At 50.8% G+C, this 21,685-nt stretch overlaps 2 protein-coding genes across 5 annotated transcripts in view; both read left to right on the top strand.

The window, feature by feature from the left end:
• NBR1 (NBR1 autophagy cargo receptor) overlaps positions 1–9,452 on the top strand; it is a 32,376-nt gene extending 22,924 nt beyond the window's left edge. For all 3 annotated transcript variants that reach the window (XM_059380519.1, XM_059380520.1, XM_059380518.1), the window contains exons 17-21: positions 1,920–2,337; positions 3,167–3,261; positions 3,910–3,967; positions 4,817–4,925; positions 7,692–9,452. In XM_059380519.1, coding sequence (XP_059236502.1) covers positions 1,920–2,337; positions 3,167–3,261; positions 3,910–3,967; positions 4,817–4,925; positions 7,692–7,865 — 854 coding nt within the window. In that variant the 3' untranslated portion in view covers positions 7,866–9,452. The remainder of the gene's footprint in view (positions 1–1,919; positions 2,338–3,166; positions 3,262–3,909; positions 3,968–4,816; positions 4,926–7,691) is intronic.
• A 167-nt stretch (positions 9,453–9,619) lies between these two features.
• TMEM106A (transmembrane protein 106A) lies at positions 9,620–17,107 on the top strand. Of its 2 annotated transcripts, none has more exons than XM_059379046.1 (8): positions 9,620–9,713; positions 10,965–11,188; positions 11,694–11,757; positions 12,377–12,530; positions 13,058–13,198; positions 13,313–13,356; positions 13,845–13,898; positions 14,245–17,107. In XM_059379046.1, the coding sequence occupies exons 2-8, from the start codon at positions 10,981–10,983 to the stop codon at positions 14,363–14,365; spliced, it is 786 nt and encodes a 261-aa protein (XP_059235029.1). In that variant the 5' UTR covers positions 9,620–9,713; positions 10,965–10,980; the 3' UTR covers positions 14,366–17,107. The 2 variants fall into 2 exon arrangements, with proteins under 2 accessions (XP_059235029.1, XP_059235028.1); XM_059379045.1 differs by having other exon boundaries at positions 9,646–10,160.
• Positions 17,108–21,685: the final 4,578 nt, after the last annotated feature.

Raw genomic sequence — 21,685 nt, 5'->3', positions numbered from 1 at the left:
CCTCCTGAGCAGAGAGCCCGATGCGGGGCTCAATCCCAGGACCCTGAGATCATGACCTGAGCGGAAGGCAGAGGCTTAACCCTCTGAGCCACCCAGGCACCCCTGGTGGTTTCTTTAGACCCTACCTACTCTACTTGACTCTTTTAGATTTTTATTTTATTTTTATTTTATTTTTTTATTTTTTTTATTTTTTGAGAGAAACACAGCAAGAGAGGGAACACAAGCAGGGGCAGTGGGAGAGGGAGAAGCAGAGAGCCCGTTGCAGGGCTCGATCCCAGAACCCTGGGATCATGACCTGAGCCGAAGGCAGAGGTTTAACGACTGAGCCACCCAGGCTTCCCTACCCGACTCTTAATTACAGCCTCGTATGCAAGGCAGCCACCATAGCCCCTTTTCACCCTTTCTCGGGGGCAGAGTTACAGCTGCATGACTCAGAGGCACAGCAGCACCTTAGCATCCAGCTGCCTGGAGTCTACACTGAGGAGTCTTCCTATAAGCTGACCGAGCTCTTAAGCAGACACCTCCACTGGCAGCTGAGTTGTGTCCTTTCTCCAGTGACACAGTCACTGGGCAGAAGCAGGAGTACCAATTAATTTCCCAAGGTTAAATCCTGCTGTAATCAGTTTCCTTTGTAACAGAAACTTGTAGATACTGGATAGGTAGCGACCATACTATGTATTTCAAGAACTATCCAAAACTTCAAATTCTCGTGCATCAAAATAATACGGAAAAATTTCTTTTGTTTATTATAATGAAATTTGGCCTGTGCTTTTTTTTTTTTTAAGATTTTTATTTCTTTATTTGATAGACAGAGATCACAAGTAGGCAGAGAGACAGGCAGAGAGAGAGAGAGAGAGAGAGGAGGAAGCAGGCTCCCTGCCTAGCAGAGAGCCCCATGTGGGGCTCCATCCCAGGATACTGGGATCATGACCCAAGCCAAAGGCAGAGGCTTTAACCCGCTGAGCCACCCAGGTGTCCCTGGCCTATGCTATTAAATACAGTTTGTCTCACTCTTGTTTTCAAGATACACACTCATTTCCCCGTCCACCCCACAGACTTAGGTACAAGTGCATAACAAAAAATGTTTGTAGTAGTTATCTCTGATAGAATTATAGGTTTTTTTTTTTTTCTCCTCATCCTTGTTTTCCCAGTTTTCTGCCATGACTGTTCATTACTTAGCAGAGGAAAGTAGGCATATGCAGTACTTACCACCTGATATTTTCTGTTGCTGTAGCACCATTAGCTAATATATCAGTTTTGATTTGTCTTTAAGATTCATGGTACTCGGGGCACCTGGGTGGCTCAGTGGGTTAAGCCGCTGCCTTCGGCTCGGGTCATGATCTCAGGGTCCTGGGATCGAGCCCCACATCAGGCTCTCTGCTCAGCGGGGAGCCTGCTTCCCCTCTCTCTCTGCCTGCCTCTCCGACTACTTGTGATTTCTCTCTGTCAAATAAATAAATAAAATCTTTAAAAAAAAAAAAAAGATTCATGGTACTCAGGGGCGCCTGGGTGGCTTAGTCGTTAAGCATCTGCCTTCTGCTCAGGTCATGATCTCAGGGTCCTGGGATCGAGCCCCGTGTCATGCTCCCTGCTCTGCGGGAAGCCTGATTCTCCCTCTCCCGTTCCCCCTGCTTGTGTTGCCTCTCTCGTTGTGTGTCTCTGTCAAATAAATAAATAAAATCTTTAAAGAAAAAAAATTCATGGCACTTCTCAGAAGCCTTGGTGTTTCTCTTTACCTCATGAGCTTCAGTTCAGGCTTTGCCTGGGCTTCAGACTTAGAATGTGGCCATTGGTGGTTCTAGCGGCAGCCCTTTCCCTCTGAGCATCCCCATCCTCTGGCTCAAGGCCTTATCAGGTAAGGGTAGCACTGGGAGCTGCTTTTTGCTTATAGCTTAAAATGAGCTGCTTCCATCCTTCAGTGAAATTTGCCTCCCCTGAAGAAGGACCACTTGGAGATGAGCAGGAGGAGACTGTCCATAGCGCCAAAGAAGCTGTTGTGGAGGAGGAGGACAACGAGGAGGAGGAAGAGGAGGACGAGCTCAAAGATGAAGTTCAGAGTCAGTCCTCTACTTCTTCAGAGGATTACATCATCATCCTGCCTGAGTGCTTTGACACCAGTCGCCCCCTGGGTGACTCCATGTACAGCTCTGCGCTCTCACAGCCGGGCCTGGAGCGAGGGGCTGAAGGCGAACCTGGGGTTGAGGCGGGGGAGAGACTCACTGGAGGGGAGAACCAGCTGCAGGAGCAGAGCATCAGTGACATCCTCATGACCTCACAGACTCTGGATACAGTGCCCCTCACGCCAGAGGTGGTGGGGCCTCCGCCCCAGCTGTCCAGGTACCATCCACACCCCCCTCAGCCAGGCTCTTGTTCACAAGTGGAATAGGGAGGAAACAGCTCCATCTCAAAACCTGTTTTGTTGTTGTTGTTGTTGTTTGTTGTTGTTTGTGAGCACGGGAGGAGACTTTTTCCCATAGGAAAGTCTGAATTTAGATGAATAAAAGTTGTATTTCCCAGAATTTGTGGATTCTGAATTTAAAGCTGTGCTTGTTTTTAATTATCTGAGCGTAGTCTGTCTACATCTGTTTTGATCATTGAGAGCCAGTTTCTTGTTTGGTTTGGTTTTTTGCTTTTGCTGCCAAAACCCAGGGTCGAAGAGAGCCAGCGACAAATGTCGCTGAACGCCCCTTGCTCTGTTGATGCATGGGTAAAGACACCAAAATTCATTCTTATGTTAACCCAAAGTACAAGAGAAAGCTTAACGTACTATGAAAAAAATATATTCTAAAACCGGAGAACAGTTATTTTTCATCACCTGATCCATGTGTGTCACTGTTCTCTCACGGTATGGCAGAGGATGGAGCCTTGACTAGGATTTATTTAGACCACTCTCTCAGGCAGCTAGACATTGCCCTTTAGCAGGACCATTTAATGGAGCAGGGAGTGACCTGACTCAAGCCGGGCTTTCTAGTTTGAGTGTGGCTAAGGAGGAGAACCACAGGTAGAATGAGCCCTTCCTGCCTGATCCCTGCATTCGGACATGAGGTCTGGGTCAGAAAAGGGAAGCCTTTGTAGAGAATTCGCCACAGCTGTGCTATGTGTCCTGTGTCTCCAGCGTTTCCATAGGTGCCTTTTCCACTGACTTTCGATATTGTCTTTCTGAAAGGAGCCCTCCTTGTACACAGCTGGATGGTTCCCCAGGATTGGATTTACCAGTTACCATACCAGAAGTTTCTTCAGTCCCCGATCAGATCAGAGGAGGTAACGACCAGAGCCTGAGCTTCATGTCTTTTTCTGTGCTCCTTTCTGATGAAACCAGGCATACATAGGCACTCTGTCTTCATGATTCGTGGCATTATTCAGAAACCTGCCCATCTCTTTTTTCTGTGGCCCTCCCTCACATTCTTTTCTGTCCTTTAGCTTCGTATTTATTAAGTGAGACCTCACAGAGGCAGGCATTGTGCTGCAGTGGCAAGAACACAGGGTTTGGAGCTAGACCAGTCTAGGTTCCAGGCCCAGCTCCCCCTTTCCTCACTGTGTGACCTTGAAGCAGTTCAGCACAGTCATAAAACCTGTGGGGCTGTTTTTTTAGCACCTTGAAGTTGTTAGTAGACCTTCAAAGTCACTTCCCACTCTTAATTTAAAAAAAAAAAAAAAGTACTTAAAAACTAATAAATAAATTGGTGTGATAGCTTTATGGACTTAGTTTTTTGGAGTCAACCTTGCACTGCATTCTGGGCAGTTCCTCCTTATCACTTAAAACCATCTGCAAAATTTCCCAAATATTTTAAATAAATAAAAGCTGTGATCAGATTGCTGCTTGCCTCTCCAAAACTCGCCCCACTATGAGTTAAGAAACACTAGGCACTTGTGGATGCCACATCTAACCAATAGCTCTTTTGCTTTTAGAGCCCAGAGGCTCATCAGGACTTGTAAACAGCAGACAGAAGAGCTCTGACCACTCAAGGTAACTGGACCTTGCGCAGCCTCTTCAGAAGCAGGTGGATATATATATATGCTAGTATTGCTTCTGCTTGCACAAGCTTCTCAAACCATGTGCCTCCAGAGGGCAGAGAAGGAGAGCCCTCATTACTTCTTGTTCTTTCTTCTCCTGAAGCTTGTGAACAACACTGAACAGAGGGCTACAGTTACGTTTTAAGAGTGTTCACATTCCAGGGGTACCTGGCTGGCTTAGCCAGTATAGCGTATGACTCTTGATCTCAGGGTTGTGAGCTCGGCCCCACATTGGGTGTAGAGATAACTTGAAAAATAAAATCTTAAAAAAAAAAAGTTCACAGTCCAGACCAGTACTCTCAAATTTACCTCACCTTAGTACCAAAGAAGGCAGGAAGGCCAAGCCCACTGTGCGTCTTTGTAGTAGTTTCTTAAAAATGCCTGCCTCTCTGCTTCCAATCATCTCAGATCCGTGGCAAGGTGGATTCCTCCCTACAGTGTCCAGAAAATCACATTTCCTTTGGAGGTGTGTCCTCTGAGATGATAATTAAGCAGACAGACTGCTAAATACCCTTTTTTTGCCCTTGACCACATAATAGTCAGTTGGGACAGAAAGCCAGTGTTCTACAGAAAGAGGAATGTCTTTTCTGCATGCCCCTTAACCTTGCAGTAGAGCTGGACTCTACATCAAACCAAGGTTTTAGCCATAAAACTAATAGGAAAATGATCACATTCTCTTTTTTACATCTGACTTTTTTTCCTCAGGGAAATCCATTTTCTTTCAAGGATTAGAGCCCAGATTAGCTTGTAGGAGGCTAATGGTTTGTGTTTCTTAGAGAGGTAATTTGGTTTTCCTCTCTAGGCACCACCACCATGGGAGCAGCATTGCCGGAGGACTCGTGAAGGGGGCTTTGTCTGTTGCTGCTTCTGCATACAAGGCCTTGTTTGCTGGGCCACCAGTCACTGCCCAGGTCAGTGTATGTTTCCTTTTCTTCCACCGAAGCCAAATCACTGGGAAAATGATGCTCCCTGCCTGGGCTGGAAAGTAGTATGGCATTCTGGCACTTTCTAGCTATAGGACTTTAGCCAAGTTACTTAAGGGAAGAAAGGAAAAAGACCTAATGTTTGTTGAGGACCTGTTACAAGTGGGGAACTCTTGCAAGTACGTGCTACAAGGTGAGGAAGACACCAGTCCTTGCCCAAAAGACAGTGGGACACAAGTAAGGTACATAGTTAGTGTAAGATCCTGCGCCAGTGTACTTGGGTGGAACACCTCGGCCACCCCTGCTGTGGGCCCCTCTGTGCGGCCAAAGAAGGCTTCCTGGTAGATGGCGCCTGAGCTGAGTTCTTAAGGACAAAATAAGTATGTGCCAGGAAAGGGGAATAGAGAGAGCATTGTGACAGAGACTAGCCAGTAAAAAGAGTTGGAAACGTGAGCCAGCAAGGTGAATTTGGGCTAGGAAGAGTAAGAAGAGAAAAGCCCAATTTATGTAGGTGGGGGTGCTGTGTTGAGTGGTTTAGATGTTATTTTAAGACTTCTAGTGGGGGGAGGGGCAGTGAATGGGCCTTAGGAAAATGATTAACATCAGATTTGTGCCTAGTAAGGTAATTCCATTACCATGTGGAGGTTGGGGGAGCCCTAAAGAAATCCATTTGAGAACCCATGTGTAGATGGAAAAGAAGGGTAGAAGAGAAAGAGAAATGGCAGAATTTGGGAGACCATGATTAAGAGGCTAGAAAGAAGTCAAGGAGGAATCCTGAGTTTCTGGCTTTGGGCAGATAGTATCATTCACTAAGAGGGGATATCCAAGAAGAAGGATATATTTGGGCAGGAGGAGAAGAAAATTAGGTCCATTTTGGATGATGTGGAGTTGGAGGCACGTTACCCACAGTGCAGCTGGGCATGTTCCTGTGGCTCAGAGGAGTGATTTGGCCTGGTGGTCAAGTCCCCTGAATACACATTCCAGCAGAAACCACCTGATTCAGTGAGAGTTTCCCGGAAGAAAGGGTATAAAAGCAAGATGGAGCCTTTAAGAATCCAAGAAAGAGGGGCTCCTGTGTGGCTCAGTTATTAAGCATCTGCCTTCGGCTCAGGTCATGATCCCAGGGTCCTGGGATCGAGCCCTGCATCTACTCCTGCTCCACCAGAAGCCTGCTTCTCCCTCTTCCACTCCTCCGCTTGTGCTCCCTCTCTCACTGTGTCTCTCTCTGTCAAATAAATAAAATCTTAAAAAAAAAAAAAATAGAATCCAGAAAAGAAGGGCCCAGGGGCCTGAGAAGTAGGAGGAAAATGTGCTGGATGGAGCTCAGGGAAGGGAACTTGAATGGGGAGGAAGGGCTAGAGCCCCCAGAGAACAGGGAGCAGGTGGAGTATGCCTCATTCTCCAATAGCTGGAGCACAGAGGGAAAGAGCGAAAGCTGGGCCGCAGAAGGCAGAGCGAGATTGGTGTTTCTACACTTGGCCGAGCCAGTAGCAAAGGAGGTTAAGTCAAGAGGTGATACACAGAAGGAGATTTCTGAGGTGATGAGAAATCACAAAATAGCAAGCAAAAGGATGTGTGGAGGGACGATTCTGGAAAGGAGGATGATAGTTTATTCTGAAATAAGAGGGAAGAAGGGAACAGTGGAGTTAGGTATAGAGAGAAATGCCAGAGACTGTGTTGAAGATGTATACACACTCTTGTCCTAATCCTCTCAACAACCCTTCCAAACGAGGTATTTTGTATCTGTTTCCTACACAAGAGGATTAATTGGTAGGATGGTAAGTAATTGGTAAGAGAGTAATCCAGGAAGGAAATCTTGCCGTTTGCAGCAACGTGGTTGGAGCTAGAGGGTATATTATGCCAAGCGAAGAAAGTCAGAGGAAGACAAATACCATTTGATTTCATTCATATGTGGAATTTAAGAAACAAAACAGAGGAGCATAGGGGAAGGGAAGGAAAACTAAAATAGGACAAAAACAGAGAAGGAGACAAACTATAAGAGACTCTTAACTCTAGGGAACAAACTGAGGGTTGATGGAGGGGAGGGGCGGGGCTGGGGTAACTGGGTGACAGGCACTAAGGAGGGCACGTGATGGAATGAGCAGTGGGTGTGACATGCAACTGACAGATCGCTGAACTCTACCCCTGAAACTAGTAATACACTATCTCTTAATTTAAAAAAAAAAAACGGTAATCCAAAGTGATAGGATTTAGGAAGGTTATGTGTCCATGACAGGGCTTGGCTTAAAGAGGGAGGTAAAGGAGTGTTAGCTCCCTCTTTCGTGGATTGCTTCTGTTCTTTAAAAAGGGGGGGGGGGGGGGATGCCAAGAAGGTCGCCCAAGATGTCATTTCACAAATAGTTTCTTGTTTAGCCCCTTTGCGTAGCTGACCCGGCTCTCCCGGTGACGTCTCTGCCCCTGCCTCTACTGGCCCCATCAGCACAGTTAGCTCTGTCTTCACAGAGTTTCCAGTACTTGCTTACATCTTTTCCTTTATCGGGCCAAAGGGCGGTTCCTGAGTTGCCCAGTTCTGGGTACAAACACGGGGAATCCAGAGGGGGGCCTTCCCAGCCCTCCCTCAGGTGGTGCACGCGATGGTGGCAGGTGGACAGGAGTGGCCCCACCCTTGCGTTGAATTCCCTAATATTTTAAACAGATCTTGGAAAGATTGGTATGATTTACAAGATAGTAACAATTGACAAGGCACATACGTGATACCAAAAACATTGTTCTGCTTTTCTGGACTCTATACAGCCAATAGTTTCTGAAGATCAGACAGCAGCCCTGATGGCCCATCTCTTCGAAATGGGATTCTGTGACCGGCAGCTGAACCTCAGGCTGCTGAAGAAACACAATTACAACATCCTGCAGGTTGTGACGGAACTGCTTCAGGTCAACAACAATGACTGGTACAGCCACCGCTACTGAGGAGGGCCCTCGTATTAAATCATTAGCCTGCTGCTCAGAGATGATCTTTATTCTGTCCTTGGAGGCATAGGGGAGAAAGCCCTGGCTTATTTTTTAATCTGATGAATCTATAGAGCCCATTATTGAATTATCAAAACAGTACCTGCATTACAGTATTTTGGGGAGCAAATCAAAGACCAGAACTGAAGCAGAGATATCAGATGAATTGAAGGAAAACGGTTTTTCAGTTGATTTGTATAAAGCTCCGGTCTCCATTGTAGTGCATCTGAAGAGCATAACTTGAACTTCCTATAGAACCGTTTTTCTTTCTGCTTGTATCAAAGTTGAGTATTTTCCTTTGGTTAAATGTGGATGTTTCTATGGGGATATCTGTTGTCAGTTTTTAAAAGAAATTAACCTAACCTCGGAAGTTGTTTTCAAGAATTCTTAACAATTTTTCTAGCCCACCCCAAGCCTCGTATCTGTGTGGTATTGAAATGACACCCAGAGCCCCAGAGAAATCTTGTTACTCCAGCTTGTTCAAGGGCAAAGTCAATTCCCTGCAAGACTTAGTGATCAGCACTGTTGTTTTCTAGAGACCCCACTGGTACATTCAGGAAGATCACCTTGTGGGTCCCTGCACTTCAGTGAGAGGAGGAGGGAGTGTGCTCGTTAACCCACCAGCACCTGTTAGCAGTGTTTACTGTAGTCATTTTGCATACACTTTTCTTTATTTAAGGGAACAAATTTAAGTAGATAGTGTGAAATATTTTGCTAATACTGTAGAGAAGGGAAAAACTTTTATTAAAAGGAAAAAAAATAACGGTTACCTTTTTTTCTTAAGGTCAAGGTCGATGTTACAGTTGAAAGGTGGAAAGTGAAAGGCAGGCTCCGAGCTCTATGTAGTAAAGTCAGTTCAGGGGCAGGCAAATAGGAAATGCTGATGGCTTCTTGAATGTTTGAAATCTGCTCAAGGGTATCTAGCCTGAGAGAGCCTAGCACAGGGGAGACTGTTTTGCAAATCTTGGAAGGGAACAAGCAAAAATTTTTGAGTTAACCCCAGAAGGAACAGGAAAGCTTGCTGCCAGGGCCCCAGGTCCTCATTCTGTTTACAGAAAGGAGTCTTAGGTACAATGGGTGAAGGAAAAGGTAACAACAACAACAACAAAAAAACACTAAAAGCTATTATTCATGAAAATGACTTCCAGAAAAAGAAGACTCTTAACCCTCATCCAAAAGGGGGAAGGATAGTAAACTAGTATTATTTAACCTGGTTGGTATTTATAATGAATGATGATGTTAATTAATCATTAGTCATCATGATGTTTATTTACAGTATACTTCTTGACCGCTATTAAATAAACCAAGATTCATACTGCAAGCCAACCAGGCTGTTCATTATTTAAAACGTTTTTATTCGGGTTTCTGGGTAGAGGCCGAGCGGCAGGGTGTGTGTAATTAATTGGGTTGATTTGGGGCGGGACCTGTTCAGACCTCTTGAATCGTTATTGCAGGGGTCCAGGAGGACCCTGAGGTCCAGTCGTCCGTCCGATTGTACTTGTATGTAACCGCTTCAAGAATGGTCAAATAAAGATTCTTTGAAAGCCCTGCCTGGAGTGGCTGGTGCTTGCGGAAGCAGCGGCGGGACGGTGGGGTGGTCCGTGAAGAGATGAGCTCTTCCCTCGCCTTGTCTCGAGAGGGGGCGGGCCTCTGGGGGGGGGGGGGGGGGGCGCGGGGGGGGGGCGGGCCTGGAGGAGCTGGGGCGGAGCCTCCCCCCGCACCGAGTCAAAGCGGAGGGCGAGGCCCTGGCCTCGCGCACTTTCGATTCTGCCTGCAGCCGTTTAAGTCCTGCTGCCGCCCAGGGGTGGGGTAAGGCGCTCCGCAGATTTTCCTTTCTTTCCCTTTGGGAGGCAAGGGCCGAGGGACCTTCAGTGCCTCTAGCCTCACGTAGGCACTCGCGGGTTAACAGCCTCGACTAACGACCTCGGGGTGTCCGGAAGGACTTGAAATTCTCCATCAGTGAAATCCTAGCTTCTGCGGAGCGACTGCTCTCCCACTCGGGACCCTGGCCGAGCCCGGGAGTAGGGCTGGAAGCAGCCTAGCTCCTCCGGGTAGGCCGAGGTCGCTACTCCCCACCCCTCTCCAACGCTGCATATTCGCTCCCCCAAGACTCAGTGGAAAGGGGGCCAGTAGCCTGGCCAGCTCCAGCCCGTTGTCCCTCGGGTCGCCCTGCCCTACAAGCCTTTCTCCTGAAAGACACATTCCAGAAATCTCACTCTTAACTGACAGGAGCGTTGGATCCCAGACCTGAACCAGGTGAGGCGCCCTTGATTTTGGCCCAGCAAGTTGTGGCTCACCTTGCCCTCATTCTGCTGCTACTCCTGACCCTTTGGGGGGAAATCTGGATTTTTAGCCTTTAGCATTCCTTAGTGTAGGATGGATCCTGACCATTGCTCCCACCCTTCCCCAGGCATTCTTTCCTACCCCACAGAAAGCAGTGAGGAAGAGATTTCTGCTCCCTGGCAGGGCTTTTTTAATGTTCTTAGGCACACCTGTGACCAGCCTAGCCGCCTTTCCCTTGTTGCAAAGAATCCCTGCCTTCCTATTCGGCCAGCACCTGCCGGGGCTCTGGAATGGAAGCCTGCCTTCCACTCCCAGGCTGGGAGATCGCAGGCATTTCTGCCCGCGTGTCCTGGACACCTCTTCAGAGTCCTCTTGTCGCAAGGGTGAAGGGACTCTGGACTGCGGCCTCCCCCATTGCCCGCCAGCCCTGTCCACTTCCTTCCCCTGAAGCAACTGACAGCTCAGCAACTTTCCCAGAAAATAAAGTGATCCGCCATTCACTTCTGGAAGTCCCTTCTAGGGAAATAACTTCTGCTTTTCTTTTCTCTTCCCTCTTACAGGCAGATTGAGCTCCCCTGCAGTAATGAAAGGAAATAAACTGAAATTTCTGATCCCAGAATCCCGTGTAACTGCGGTTTTCCATATCCTAACTTCTTGGGCCGGAGCTTACTGAATTTGGGGTGGTGCTCCTTGCCAACCTTGAGAACCCAAAACCAGAGTGACATCCCGTGTCCGTGCTAACAAGCTTAGCAGTGAATTCTGTTCTTTTCTCCTTAGTGAAAACTCCCCCTGAATGATGGGTGAGACATTCTCCCATTTGGGCTCTCGGGAGGAGAACAGGTCGATCCTGACCCCCAGCCCGGCCACTGGCAGCAATGCTGCCAACTACTTCAGCACCCGAAGCAGCAAATCTTTCTGTTCCCGAGCACCTTGTGAAGGGGCTGCCCGTGCCAGCTTTGTGACTTGTCCCACCTGTCAGGGCAGCGGGGAGATCCCGAAAGGTGAGTGGCCCAAGGCTTTGGAAAGAGCCTGGGTTCCAGCTGGCCAGGCCCCTCTGAGCCTCCTCGAATTGGGGCTTGGTCCCCCAGCTGCAGGGAAGCCAGCGAGATATTCCCTAGCCCTGCACTGGCTGCAGAGACACCCCACCCCTCCTGCCCTGGTGGTTCTCCCCAGGCTTCTCCAGCCTCCCTGCTCCTTTAGCAACACTGTGCCTTAGGATTCACAAAGTTACAAATGATCTCTTCAGAGAAGCTAGACTTCTCTCATTTGCCGGTGCCTTCCAGAAATTCACACTTGGTAATGAAAATCTCACTTCCATTCCGGAGCTGACAACATTGAGCTGCTGTCATCTGCCCAGCGGTCCCAGTCCTGCTCTGGGGCAGAGGCGGCATGCTTCTGACCCCACTCGGTGGGGTGAAGGGGTTGCTTCTGGGAGGCTGGCACAGGAAACATTCGTCATGCACACTTCTTAGCCCTCTCTCTCTCTCTCACCTTCTTTCTCCACAGAGCTAGAGAAGCAGCTAGTGGCCCTCATCCCCTATGGGGACCAGAGGCTGAAGCCCAGGCGCACGTAAGCCCCTTTCCTCACCTTAGCTCCACAAGCTGTCACCCCTGGGGTCTGTTCTCTGTCTCCCTCAGTCTGCCTCCCCGCCGCGATTCTTCTCCATGGGAAGCCTCACTGAGTTCATATATACTAGCTCTGCTTCCAGGGCTTTTCCTGGAAAAGAAGTCTGGGCCACAGCAGCTGCCACCTGAGGCCACCTGCTGTTGGGAGCTTCGGTGCTTCCAAGAAGCATGGCTCCCTTGTGGAAAGAGGGAGGATCAAGATCTTGACTCTTCGAGGTCTTTCAGGAGGGAGCGAATGGCCCAGGCTGCGGTTCATACGGGGAAGTTATTTTTCCTGTGAGCTTCCCTTTCTGTGGCAGCTCAGACCTGCTTGTTCTCTCTGGCTGAGATGGAAAATGAGCTGCTTCCTGTTCTGAGGTACTGCACAGCCTCGGAGGCGGCCCCGAGTGTCGCGGGACAGGGGTGTGACCCTCATTGTCATGGGTCTCTTGGACGTGAATCCCTGCCCCTTCTTCCCAAGGTGTTCAGTGGTCGAGGGAGAGGAGTGTCCCTCTCTTCCCAAGGTTCTGTGGCGTTCAGACTTGTCCCCTCCTCTACCCCGGATCCTGCTCTCTTTCCCACAGGAAGCTTTTCGTGTTCCTGGCTGTCCTCATCTGCCTCGTGATCTCCTCCCTTATCGTCTTTTTCCTGTTTCCCCGGTCCATCGCCGTGCAGCCCGCAGGCCTCAACTCCTCCACGGTGGCCTTTGACGAGGCTGACATCCATCTCAACATAACGGTGGGTGGGCGCCCGCACCCCTGAGCCCCAGGCCACCTTGCCGGCCGCTCTTCTCTGCGGTCCTGGTCAGGTGTTGCCATCCCGAGCTCAGGTAGCCAGGGGTCCTGTGTGGCAGCCAGAGGGTGTCGAAGCCTGGGGGGAAGCAGGTGCAACCACGAGCCCCATAGCGGAACGTGCAGAATTAGGACTGTACACCCCGAGGGGGGAAGAATCATGGCGAGAGAAAAAAAACACAGGGTATGGAGGGCATGCCTGAGACACTCTGGGTGGGTGGAACAGAACGGAGAGAAGCCTTGCAGGATGAGCCTGGGTTTGGGGCCAACTTCATGTCTTACGGTGACCCCTTCACCATTAAGAGCCATGCCAAGGGCCTCCTAACGCTGGGCTTCGGCAGCTGAGGCCCGTAGTGGGAGTGGGGCTCAGTCAGGCAGGGGGAAGGGGCCAGGCAGGGATAAGGAAGCTACTTGATTTCTCCTTTTCAAGGATGGTCACCTTCCCACTTCCCTTTCCCTTGTCTTCCTCCTCAGAATATCTTAAACATCTCCAATAGCAACTACTACCCCATCACGGTGACCCAGCTGACCATCGAGGTTCTGCACCTGTCCCTCGTGGTGGGGCAGGTCACCAATAGCCTCCTCCTCCACATCGGTCCTTTGGCCAGTGAACAGGTAACCCCCCAATCCCGTCCCGGGGCCAGCCCTACCCAGAGGGTTGTGGACACATGTGGGGATCAGAAGGGGCAGCTGGGGTTGGGGTTCACCTTGTGCCCATTTGGTTGACAGATGTTTTATGCAGTGGCCAACAAAATCTGGGATGAAAACACATAGTAAGTATCCCTTGGTCTCTTCTCCCTTAGCCTCTGTCCCTGGTTGGAAACCCAGTCTTCATCCCTACCAGATTTCCTTCTCTGCAGCCAGCATTTGGCCTTCACTCTCGTGGCCAAGATTGCAATCTGCAAGGGATTCAGGGTCCCCATCCCTCTGCCTGTTTGGACTTAGGTTGGAATGAAAACAGGCCAGAATTTAGTTAATTCTTAAAATAGGTGACCTTGGACTCTTCAGCCTAAATCACTAAGAAGCATGAATGTCTTGTTTTCTGCTGAGGGAGGAGCTAGCACACACCTGGGCCAAGCCTACGGGGCTTGGAGGAATGACACTGCAACAAGGGTGGGGTGATGTGCTCACCTTAGAGGGAGAAAGAGTGGGCATGGCATTTGGGGCCCCTGATGGAAAAGAGGCCCGGAGCCTGGAACCGACCTGCAGGTCTCCTCCAAGCTGCCGGGCTGCTCATGGTCACGTGTTCTTTCTCTCTCAGCAAAATCTGTTCCTGGATGAAAATCAAAGTCCACCACGTGCTTTTGCACATCCAGTAAGTAGGGCTTAGAGCCCGAGTGTCCCCCTCGCCTCCTTCTGACCCCAGCAGAGCTGCGCTCTGCTCACCTTGTGGGATCTTTGCTGGCTCTTGGGAAGGCAGATCCCCCCGCCCATTCCCTAGACCCCGCCTTGCTTATAAGCCGTTGGTGTGCCAGCCACCGAGCTATCTGGATCACAGGTGGGACGGCTGTCCCAGGTGTGTTGGCAGAGCAGGGAGCAGAAGGAAGGGGGGTTGTTTGAGGGATCCCCCCACCCCAGACAGCAGAGCAGGGCCAGAGCTTCCTCTTCTCCCCCTGCCCCTCCACCACCAGACACAGCAACAAAGCCTGCTTCCTCTCCAGGGGCACCCTGACCTGTTCCTACCTGAGCCATTCAGAGCAGCTAGTCTTCCAGAACTATGAGTACGTGGACTGCCGGGGAAATTCCTCAGTGCCCCACTTGCTGGTCCCTCATCCGCCGTGACCTGCCTGCTGGTCCCACACTCCAGGCCCCTGCCAGCCTGGGCTGTATCTCCCAGAACCCAAGGAAGGACTACAGTGACTTTGCCAAAGGAAAAGCTCTGCTTTATTCTACCTCCCTCCACCACACACACACCCCCTCAACCACAGGAAGCTCTATGTGGAAATTAACTTTACACACACACACACACATATACACAGATGCACGTCACTCACGTCCTCTGACTTCCACCAGAAAAGTCTAGTTCTTCTAGGAGCCAGCCAGGCTTTCCCCTGTGTCTGTCTTGAGAAGAATCTGACCTGAGACAGCCTTGAGCTGTCCAGAGTGGCATTTGCTCTCTGTGCTGAGAACCTTGGTTGCCTCACTCCTCTGGGGCTGGCCTTCCTCCTGCCTGAAGGGAGAAATCTTTAATTTTATCTGGCTTTTAAAACATGGATCTTTTTCAGGTTCCCCACCCAGTGATGGGAGGGTGACTTGAGGGATGTCCGAGCGGTCTCGGTCCTTCTGGCTTTGGTCACGTGACAAAGGGGTGGGGCTGGTCGATTTCTCTCCTGGGAACTTGTGCCCCGATGGCAAGGTTGGCTAAGGGCCTGCAGCTCCCTGGCCTCCCCGGTTAAAGGCTGCCCCCCTTCCTAGGAAGACAGAGCTTTTCTCTGGCTAAAGCTGCTCGCCAGAAAATTGTTTTATTATTCCCATCACAGCAGGAGCAAACATAGTAGGGGAGGAGAGGGAGGCATCTGGCACCCCCTCCGTCTCTCCAGGAAAAAAAAAAAGCAGATGAAGCCAGAGTCACTTGGGAAGGCATTTATTGAAGTTAGGCTTCTGGCTGGTGGTCGGCCCACAACCCTGGACCCCGGTCAGTCAGCTGATGTCCCCCGCTGCCACTCTGCGACAGCTTGCAGAGGTCAAGCTGTCAGGATTCGGCCACAAGCTGCTGGGCTCTAGGGCCTCCCCGGGCTTAGCTCCAAGGCCCATCCTCTGCTCCCAGAGGCCTCTGCTTTCCTTCGGGCATGGGCAGGCTGGAACCGCACAGCAGGAGGGCCTGGTCCTAACCTCTCTTTGCTGTCACTCAGATGAAGAAGCACAGTCCCAGCTAACTCGGGCTCCCACTGGGCTCCAGCTGGAGGCACTGAGCAGGAATGGTAATTGCTCGCTAAAGGCAGCTGTGGTTTCTCTCAGGCCTGGAGATGAACTTAGGTGGTGGGGAAAGCTGAATGCCAAGTTGGATGGGTGGAGAGGAGGCAGTGGGGACGGCACCTGGCTAGGTGGCTGCGGGGACAACAGGAAGGAAGGAGGTTGTCCTGTCTCCCCGTGTTCGTGCCTGAGTAGAGTCAGGAAGAGGCTGGCAGGAGCACGAAAGTCCGGAAAGGCCAGCCTGGAGTTTCTGTTGAGTGTCAGTTAAATGTAAAGGATTTATATTGTATTCAATGAACTACACTTCACAATGTTAAAGAGTAAACAAAGAGCCTCCTGTGAGTTGGGAGGAGAGCTGGACCTGGGCGACGCTGCTGAGCTGTTTGGGGGTGTCTGAGTGGGTGCCAAGCTCATGCCTCTTAAGTTCCCTCCCTACTTTAATATTCCTGTTCTGTGCCCTACCCCAGGTCCCCCAGCCGCTCCCCTCAGGAAATGCTGCACTGAGGGGCCCCTTCAGCCTGTGTAGGCTTCCGTGAAAGGCCCAGGCATCCTCTCATCAGCGCCAGGTGGAAAAGGGGACAGGCTGTGGGAGAGACCCCGGATGTCAGCTTCAGGAAGTGGTGACGGGGTGAAGGCTGACTGCTTCCGGGAAGGGCTGAGGTGGAGGAAGGAAGAGGCCTGTGGGGTTTTTGTGGGCCAGTCTGCGTCCCCTTTCCAAGATGAGGTGTCTTGTGTTTAAGGGGACAGTCCGCCTTTCCTCTGAGCTCTTTCCAGCCCTGCGTCCCGTCATCCATGCCACAGCTCCGTGCCCGCTATGGGCCAGGCATTACACTGGACTTCGGGGGGGGGCCCTGCCTGCCACCTCCAGTCTAGCTCCAGGCCTGCTCTGGTGTGATGCTGCTACTCCTTCTCAGTAAGCATCTGCCAGTGGGGAGGGGTAATGGTTCCAGTGAGAGTCCTAAACCTAGAGCCCCCAACAGGGGGGTGCCTGGGGGCCTCAGTCAGTTAAGCATCCGACTTGACTCTTGATTTCGGCTTGAGCCAGGGTTGCCAGATGGGGCCCTGTGTCCGGCCCTGTGCTCAGCAAGGAGTTTGCTTGTCAGGGCGCCTGGGTGCTCAGTGGGTTAAAGCCTCTGCCTTCAGCTCAAGTCATGGTCTCAGGGTCCTGGGATCGAGCCCCGAATTGGGTTCTGTGCTCAGCAGGGAGCCTGCTTCCTCCCCTCTCTCTCTCTGCCTGCCTCTCTGCCTACTTGTGATCTCTGTCAAATAAATAAAATCTTTAAAAAAAAGAAAAGGGAGTCTGCTTGTCCCTCTCCCTCTGCTCCTCCCATCACTCCCTCGAGCACACACATGTTCTCGCTCTCTCTCAAATAAATAAAAGCTTTGAAGCCCCCAATAGACCTGTCCTTGCTAAAGAAGAGCCAGCAATGATCTTTAAAAAAAAAAAAAAAAAAAAGGCCGGGCACCTGGGTGGCTCAGTGGGTTAAAGCCTCTGCCTTTGGTTCAGGTCATGGTCCCAGGGTCCTGGGATTGAGCCCTGCAACAGCCTCTCTGCTCTGCAGGGAGCCTGCTTCCTCCTCTCTCTCTCTGCCTCTCTGCCTACTTGTGATCTCTGTCTGTCAAATAAAAATCTTAAAAAAAAAAAGAGCCAGCAATGGAGCTATAGACTTGGGATGGTCAAGACCAAGTTCTCCCATTGGCTTTGCCTGCAGAAGCATGGAATCACCTACTTCCTTCTCCCACCCACTCCATCCCCTTCCCGGGTTCTCATTCTCCCCTCACTTCCTCCCAGTCTCACAGAGCTGACCAATCTATTGATTCTTTTCAAGAGGAAATCACATTTTATGCCCAGCTAGCCTCCTCTTCTAGAGTGAATCAGGAGGGGGTGACTTTTGGAGTGGAGATGCTGGGGGCGGGGAGGGGGTGAGAAAGCGGTCATCTGGTTTTTTTGCTGATGGCCAGTGGGGTTGAGGATCTGTCTCTGGATCACCACTGCTGCATGTAATTCGTCGACTGAGAAGAGGGAGAGACAGGAGGCAAACTGGGTTAGTTAGCCATTTCTGGGCCTGCTGTTCCAGAACATCGTATCGGCCCTTTTGAGGCCAGAGGAATAAATATAAAATGAAGTGCCCCAGTCCTCACCCACCCTAACAGGGCTAGCATGGGGCTCTCTCGTTCTTTGCACCTGTGTCAGAGAAACCATCTTTCCAAAGCTTGTACTGTGTCACGTCCTCATCAAGGGTGACCACCCGCCCCGGGTTTGAAGGTCTGGATTGAGCCAGGCTCAAAGCTAAGGGCTTGTGATGCCTTCTCTTTCAGTTGCCACATTCAGTGGTCCTGACACGTCTGTCAAGGAAGTGGTGTTACCACTGTCAGTTTATGGACGGGCCCTTGAGGCCCAGAGATGCTATCCCACAGCCGGGGAGTGGCGATCCCGAGACTCCCAGACTCCCATCTCTGACTTTATGTCCTGCCCTCCTCCTGCTCCAGCTGCCTCTGCCCCAGCTGGCACTTAAAACAGCCCCTCTGGTTTGCTTCTCTGGCCCCCGTCCTGTCTTTCTTCAAGCCCTCCGTTTCTGCCGAGTGCTGAGCGACAGCTCCTCCTCCACATTTTTTGGGATGGCAACAAATGAAGGAATAGGCCATCCAACAGTGACCATATAATTGCCATATAAAGGCTTTACATAACTGACTTCATAAAATACAAATAACTGTAAGCCCCTCCCCCCAAGGAAGCCTCCCTAGATTCCGCACACACTTACACACGCAGCCAGAGTCGACCCGCCTTTCACACTGTCTCACCGTGAATCGTGAGTGCTCTGCGTATTTATCTGGATTTGACTGGAATGACTTCTTGAAACCTGACGGTGAAAGAAAGCACAACACCATGCATCTGACAGTTTCTGAAAATGGAAAGCGGCAGAGCCGGACTCTACTATGTGTCTGGGGCCCAGGCGGCAGCCCCCACCTAGGGCAAGGCCCCATCGGAGCCTACCCTGAAAATTCACAACCGGGAACCCTGCACTGTCCTTCCCTGTTCCAGACTTGCCAGGGCTGGGTAAGTCTCTTGTTAAGGCCACCCTCACTCCCTCTGACACCCTCGTCTCAGAGGAAGGGCTGCTGCCCCCTGCAAAAGTCAGCAGCCTCCTTTGCACCCCTGGAGTGAGGCAAACTTCCCCAGGGGGAGTGGCCCCCAAGTAAAAGCCAAGGATGCCCCGAGAGGGTGTCAGAGACAGTGGGAGGATGGATGTGGACTCTGGGTTATAGGGCTGGGGGTGGGAGCAGAGAGTTCTCACCACCTGCCCTCCCAGGCATCTCATTTACTAGGGCCTTGAGAGGGTTTTGTTCCTCCTGGGAATCTGTTGAAGTCGGATTGACCTCCAGCTTGATGGGTCCCTACTGAGCCAAGCTAGGGACCTGGCTTTTGGGTCAGAACATGCACAGAGGTGCACTGAGTAAGAGGGTCTTGGGCATTCTGTTGCCTTGCTGCGGCGGCTGCGGTGGCTGCGACGGCCCAGCGCGTGGAGTCTGTGTCTGCTCCGGGACCTGCGGTCGGCAAGGCTGCGGTTGGGCAGGGGGCGCCTGCGGCTGTGGTTGTGCTCCTGGTGGCCTCTGTGGTGGTGGTGGCTGCTGCTCCTGTCGCGACCCCCGAGGGCACTGGGTTTTTTTCTCAGATCGGCCTTTCTCCTCTTGGAGTTTCTTCAGTTCCTGGCAAGAAGCCCCCCACAAGTGACATCCCCCTCCCTCCCTACCCGGGCACCCATCTGCCGGAGACACTGCAGGGAGCAAGGCAAGTGATCAGTGGAGAGACAGAGGTGGTGTGAAAGTCTCTGTTCCCTGGACTTGGAGGCTGGGCTATCTCCCTTCACCCACACAACATCCAAGACCTGTTTCTTCTGTGACAGTGCCCCCCTGGTACAGCCCCTAGACCAGGAAACAGCCGTCTCCGGGCACCTACCTCCTACCTTGGGAGCAGTAAGGGGAGAATAAAGGATACGTTCTTGCAAACACTTTGAAACAGCACTGTCCAAGAGAAATATAAGGCAAGCAACAAGTAATTTACAAATCTAGTAGCCACATGAAAAAAGCAGGAAGAAAACAGGTAAAACTGATTTTAATATATTTTAGTTAACCCAATACCTCCAAAACATATAATCAATATGAAAATATGAGTGAGATAGTTTATATTCTGTGTTTTTGTACTAAGTCTGCAAAATACAGCATGTATTTTATATTTAATAGCACATCTGAATTTGGACTCTACATTTTGATCAAAAATAATTGCTTTAGGGGCACAGGGGTGGCTCAGTCGCTAAGCGTCTACCTTCAGCTCAGGTCATGATCCCAGGGGCCTGGAATCGAGCTCTGCATGGGGCGGGAAGACTGCTTCTCCCTCTCACACTCCCCCTGCCTGTGTTTCCTCTCTCACCTCTCACCGTGCCTCTCTCTGTCAAATAAATAAATAAAATCTTTTTTTTTTAAGATTTTATTTATTTACTTGACAGACAGAGATTACAAGTAGGCAGAGAGGCAGTCAGAGAGAGGGGGAAGCAGGCTCCCTGCTGAGCAGAGAGCCCGATGTGGGGCTCGATCCCAGGACCCTGGGATCATGACCCGAGCCAAAGGCAGAGGCCTTAACCCACTGAGCCACCCAGGCGCCCCAATAAACAAAATCTTAACATAATAATAATAATTGCTTTAGATTTAGAGTTCATTCATTTACAGTTGAAAAAGATTTACATATCCAAGTTGTTCTAAACATACTTCAAAGTTTTCCAATACATAAAGAGTATTTTTTTAATTTAGATTTAAATTAATTAAATCTCTATACAATTTTAAATTCAGTTCCTCAGTCTCACTAGCCCCATCTCAAGGCTCAACAGCACACAGGCTGGCGGCCACCCTATTGGACAGGGCAGCCTTAAAATCTCTCAGGCCAGGGTGCCAGAGTGGCTCAGTCATTGAGCGTCTGCCTTCCACTCAGGTCATGATCCCAGGGTCCCTGCTGGGCAGGGAGCTTGCTTCTTCCTCTCCCTCTGTCTGCCACTTCCCCTGTTGGTTCTCTCTCTCTCTCCCCGTCAAATAAATAAAGTCCTTAAAAATAAAAATAAAAGGGGCACCTGGGTGGCTCCGTGGGTTAAAGCCTCTGCCTTCAGCTCAGGTCATGATCCCAGGGTCCTGGGATCAAGCCCCGCATCGGGCTCTTTGCTCAGCAGGGAGCCTGCTTCCCCCTCTCTGCCACCCTGCCTACTTGTGATCTCTCTCTGTCAAATAAATAAATAAAATCTTAAAAAGTACATTGACCAAATAATAGCTTCCTGGACATCGGTCTTCCCTCCCCACTCCCCTCTAGCCCCGCCCTCACCCCCGGGAAGGACCCTGATGAACCCGGACCCTCTCCTGCACCTGTTGCTCCTGCCGTTCCAGTTGTTCCTGCTGTTCCTGCTGTTCCTGCTGTTCCTGCTGCTGCCGCTGGTGCTTGGCCATCAGCCACCTCCTCCGGTCCAAAGCCATCTGCCTACGCCGAGCCTCCCAGTGGTAAGCACTGCCCATGATGGTAGGGGTGACCAAAGGCATCAGAAGGGGGTGGGGGCAGGCAGAGCCCAGGTCACTGCCCCCACTGCCTCTGTTTCCTCCCACCCTACCCCACTGCCTGTACCCAGAATCGCCTCACAATGGGAGGAGGGAGGTGGTCTTCCTAAGTTGCCTAGGGAATGTCTGTGAACTACATTTCTCTCCAAGGCCCTGTGAAGGTAGAAGACACCTTTGCACCGGAGCTTTGAGTTTCCATGGACCCCCAGGGACAATTTCCAGGTCAACCGGCTTTTCTCTCCGATTTCTTTCTCCTGTCCTTCCCAGGATCCCAGTATCCTCATCTGGCCCTCTGCCCACCCTCCCAACCCTCCCCCGCCAAAGTTCTCTGGAGTTACCACCCCCCAGTCCTCCATTTCCTCCTGCTGTCCTGAGACAAGTGTTAAGAAAATATAAACTGCAGGGGCACCTGGGTGGCTCAGTGGGTTAAGCCACTGCCTTCAGCTCAGGTCATGATCTCAGGGTCCTGGGATCGAGTCCCGCATCGGGCTCTCTGCTCAGCAGGGAGCCTGCTTCCTCCTCTCTCTTTCTTTGCCTGCCTCTGCCTACTTGTGATCTCTCTCTGTCAAATAAATAAATAAAATCTTTTTTTTTTTT

The sequence above is a fragment of the Mustela nigripes genome, chromosome 16 (assembly GCF_022355385.1).
Source record: "Mustela nigripes isolate SB6536 chromosome 16, MUSNIG.SB6536, whole genome shotgun sequence".
Classification (NCBI taxonomy): Eukaryota; Metazoa; Chordata; class Mammalia; order Carnivora; family Mustelidae; genus Mustela; species Mustela nigripes.
This window is presented reverse-complemented; position numbering and strand designations above follow the sequence as displayed.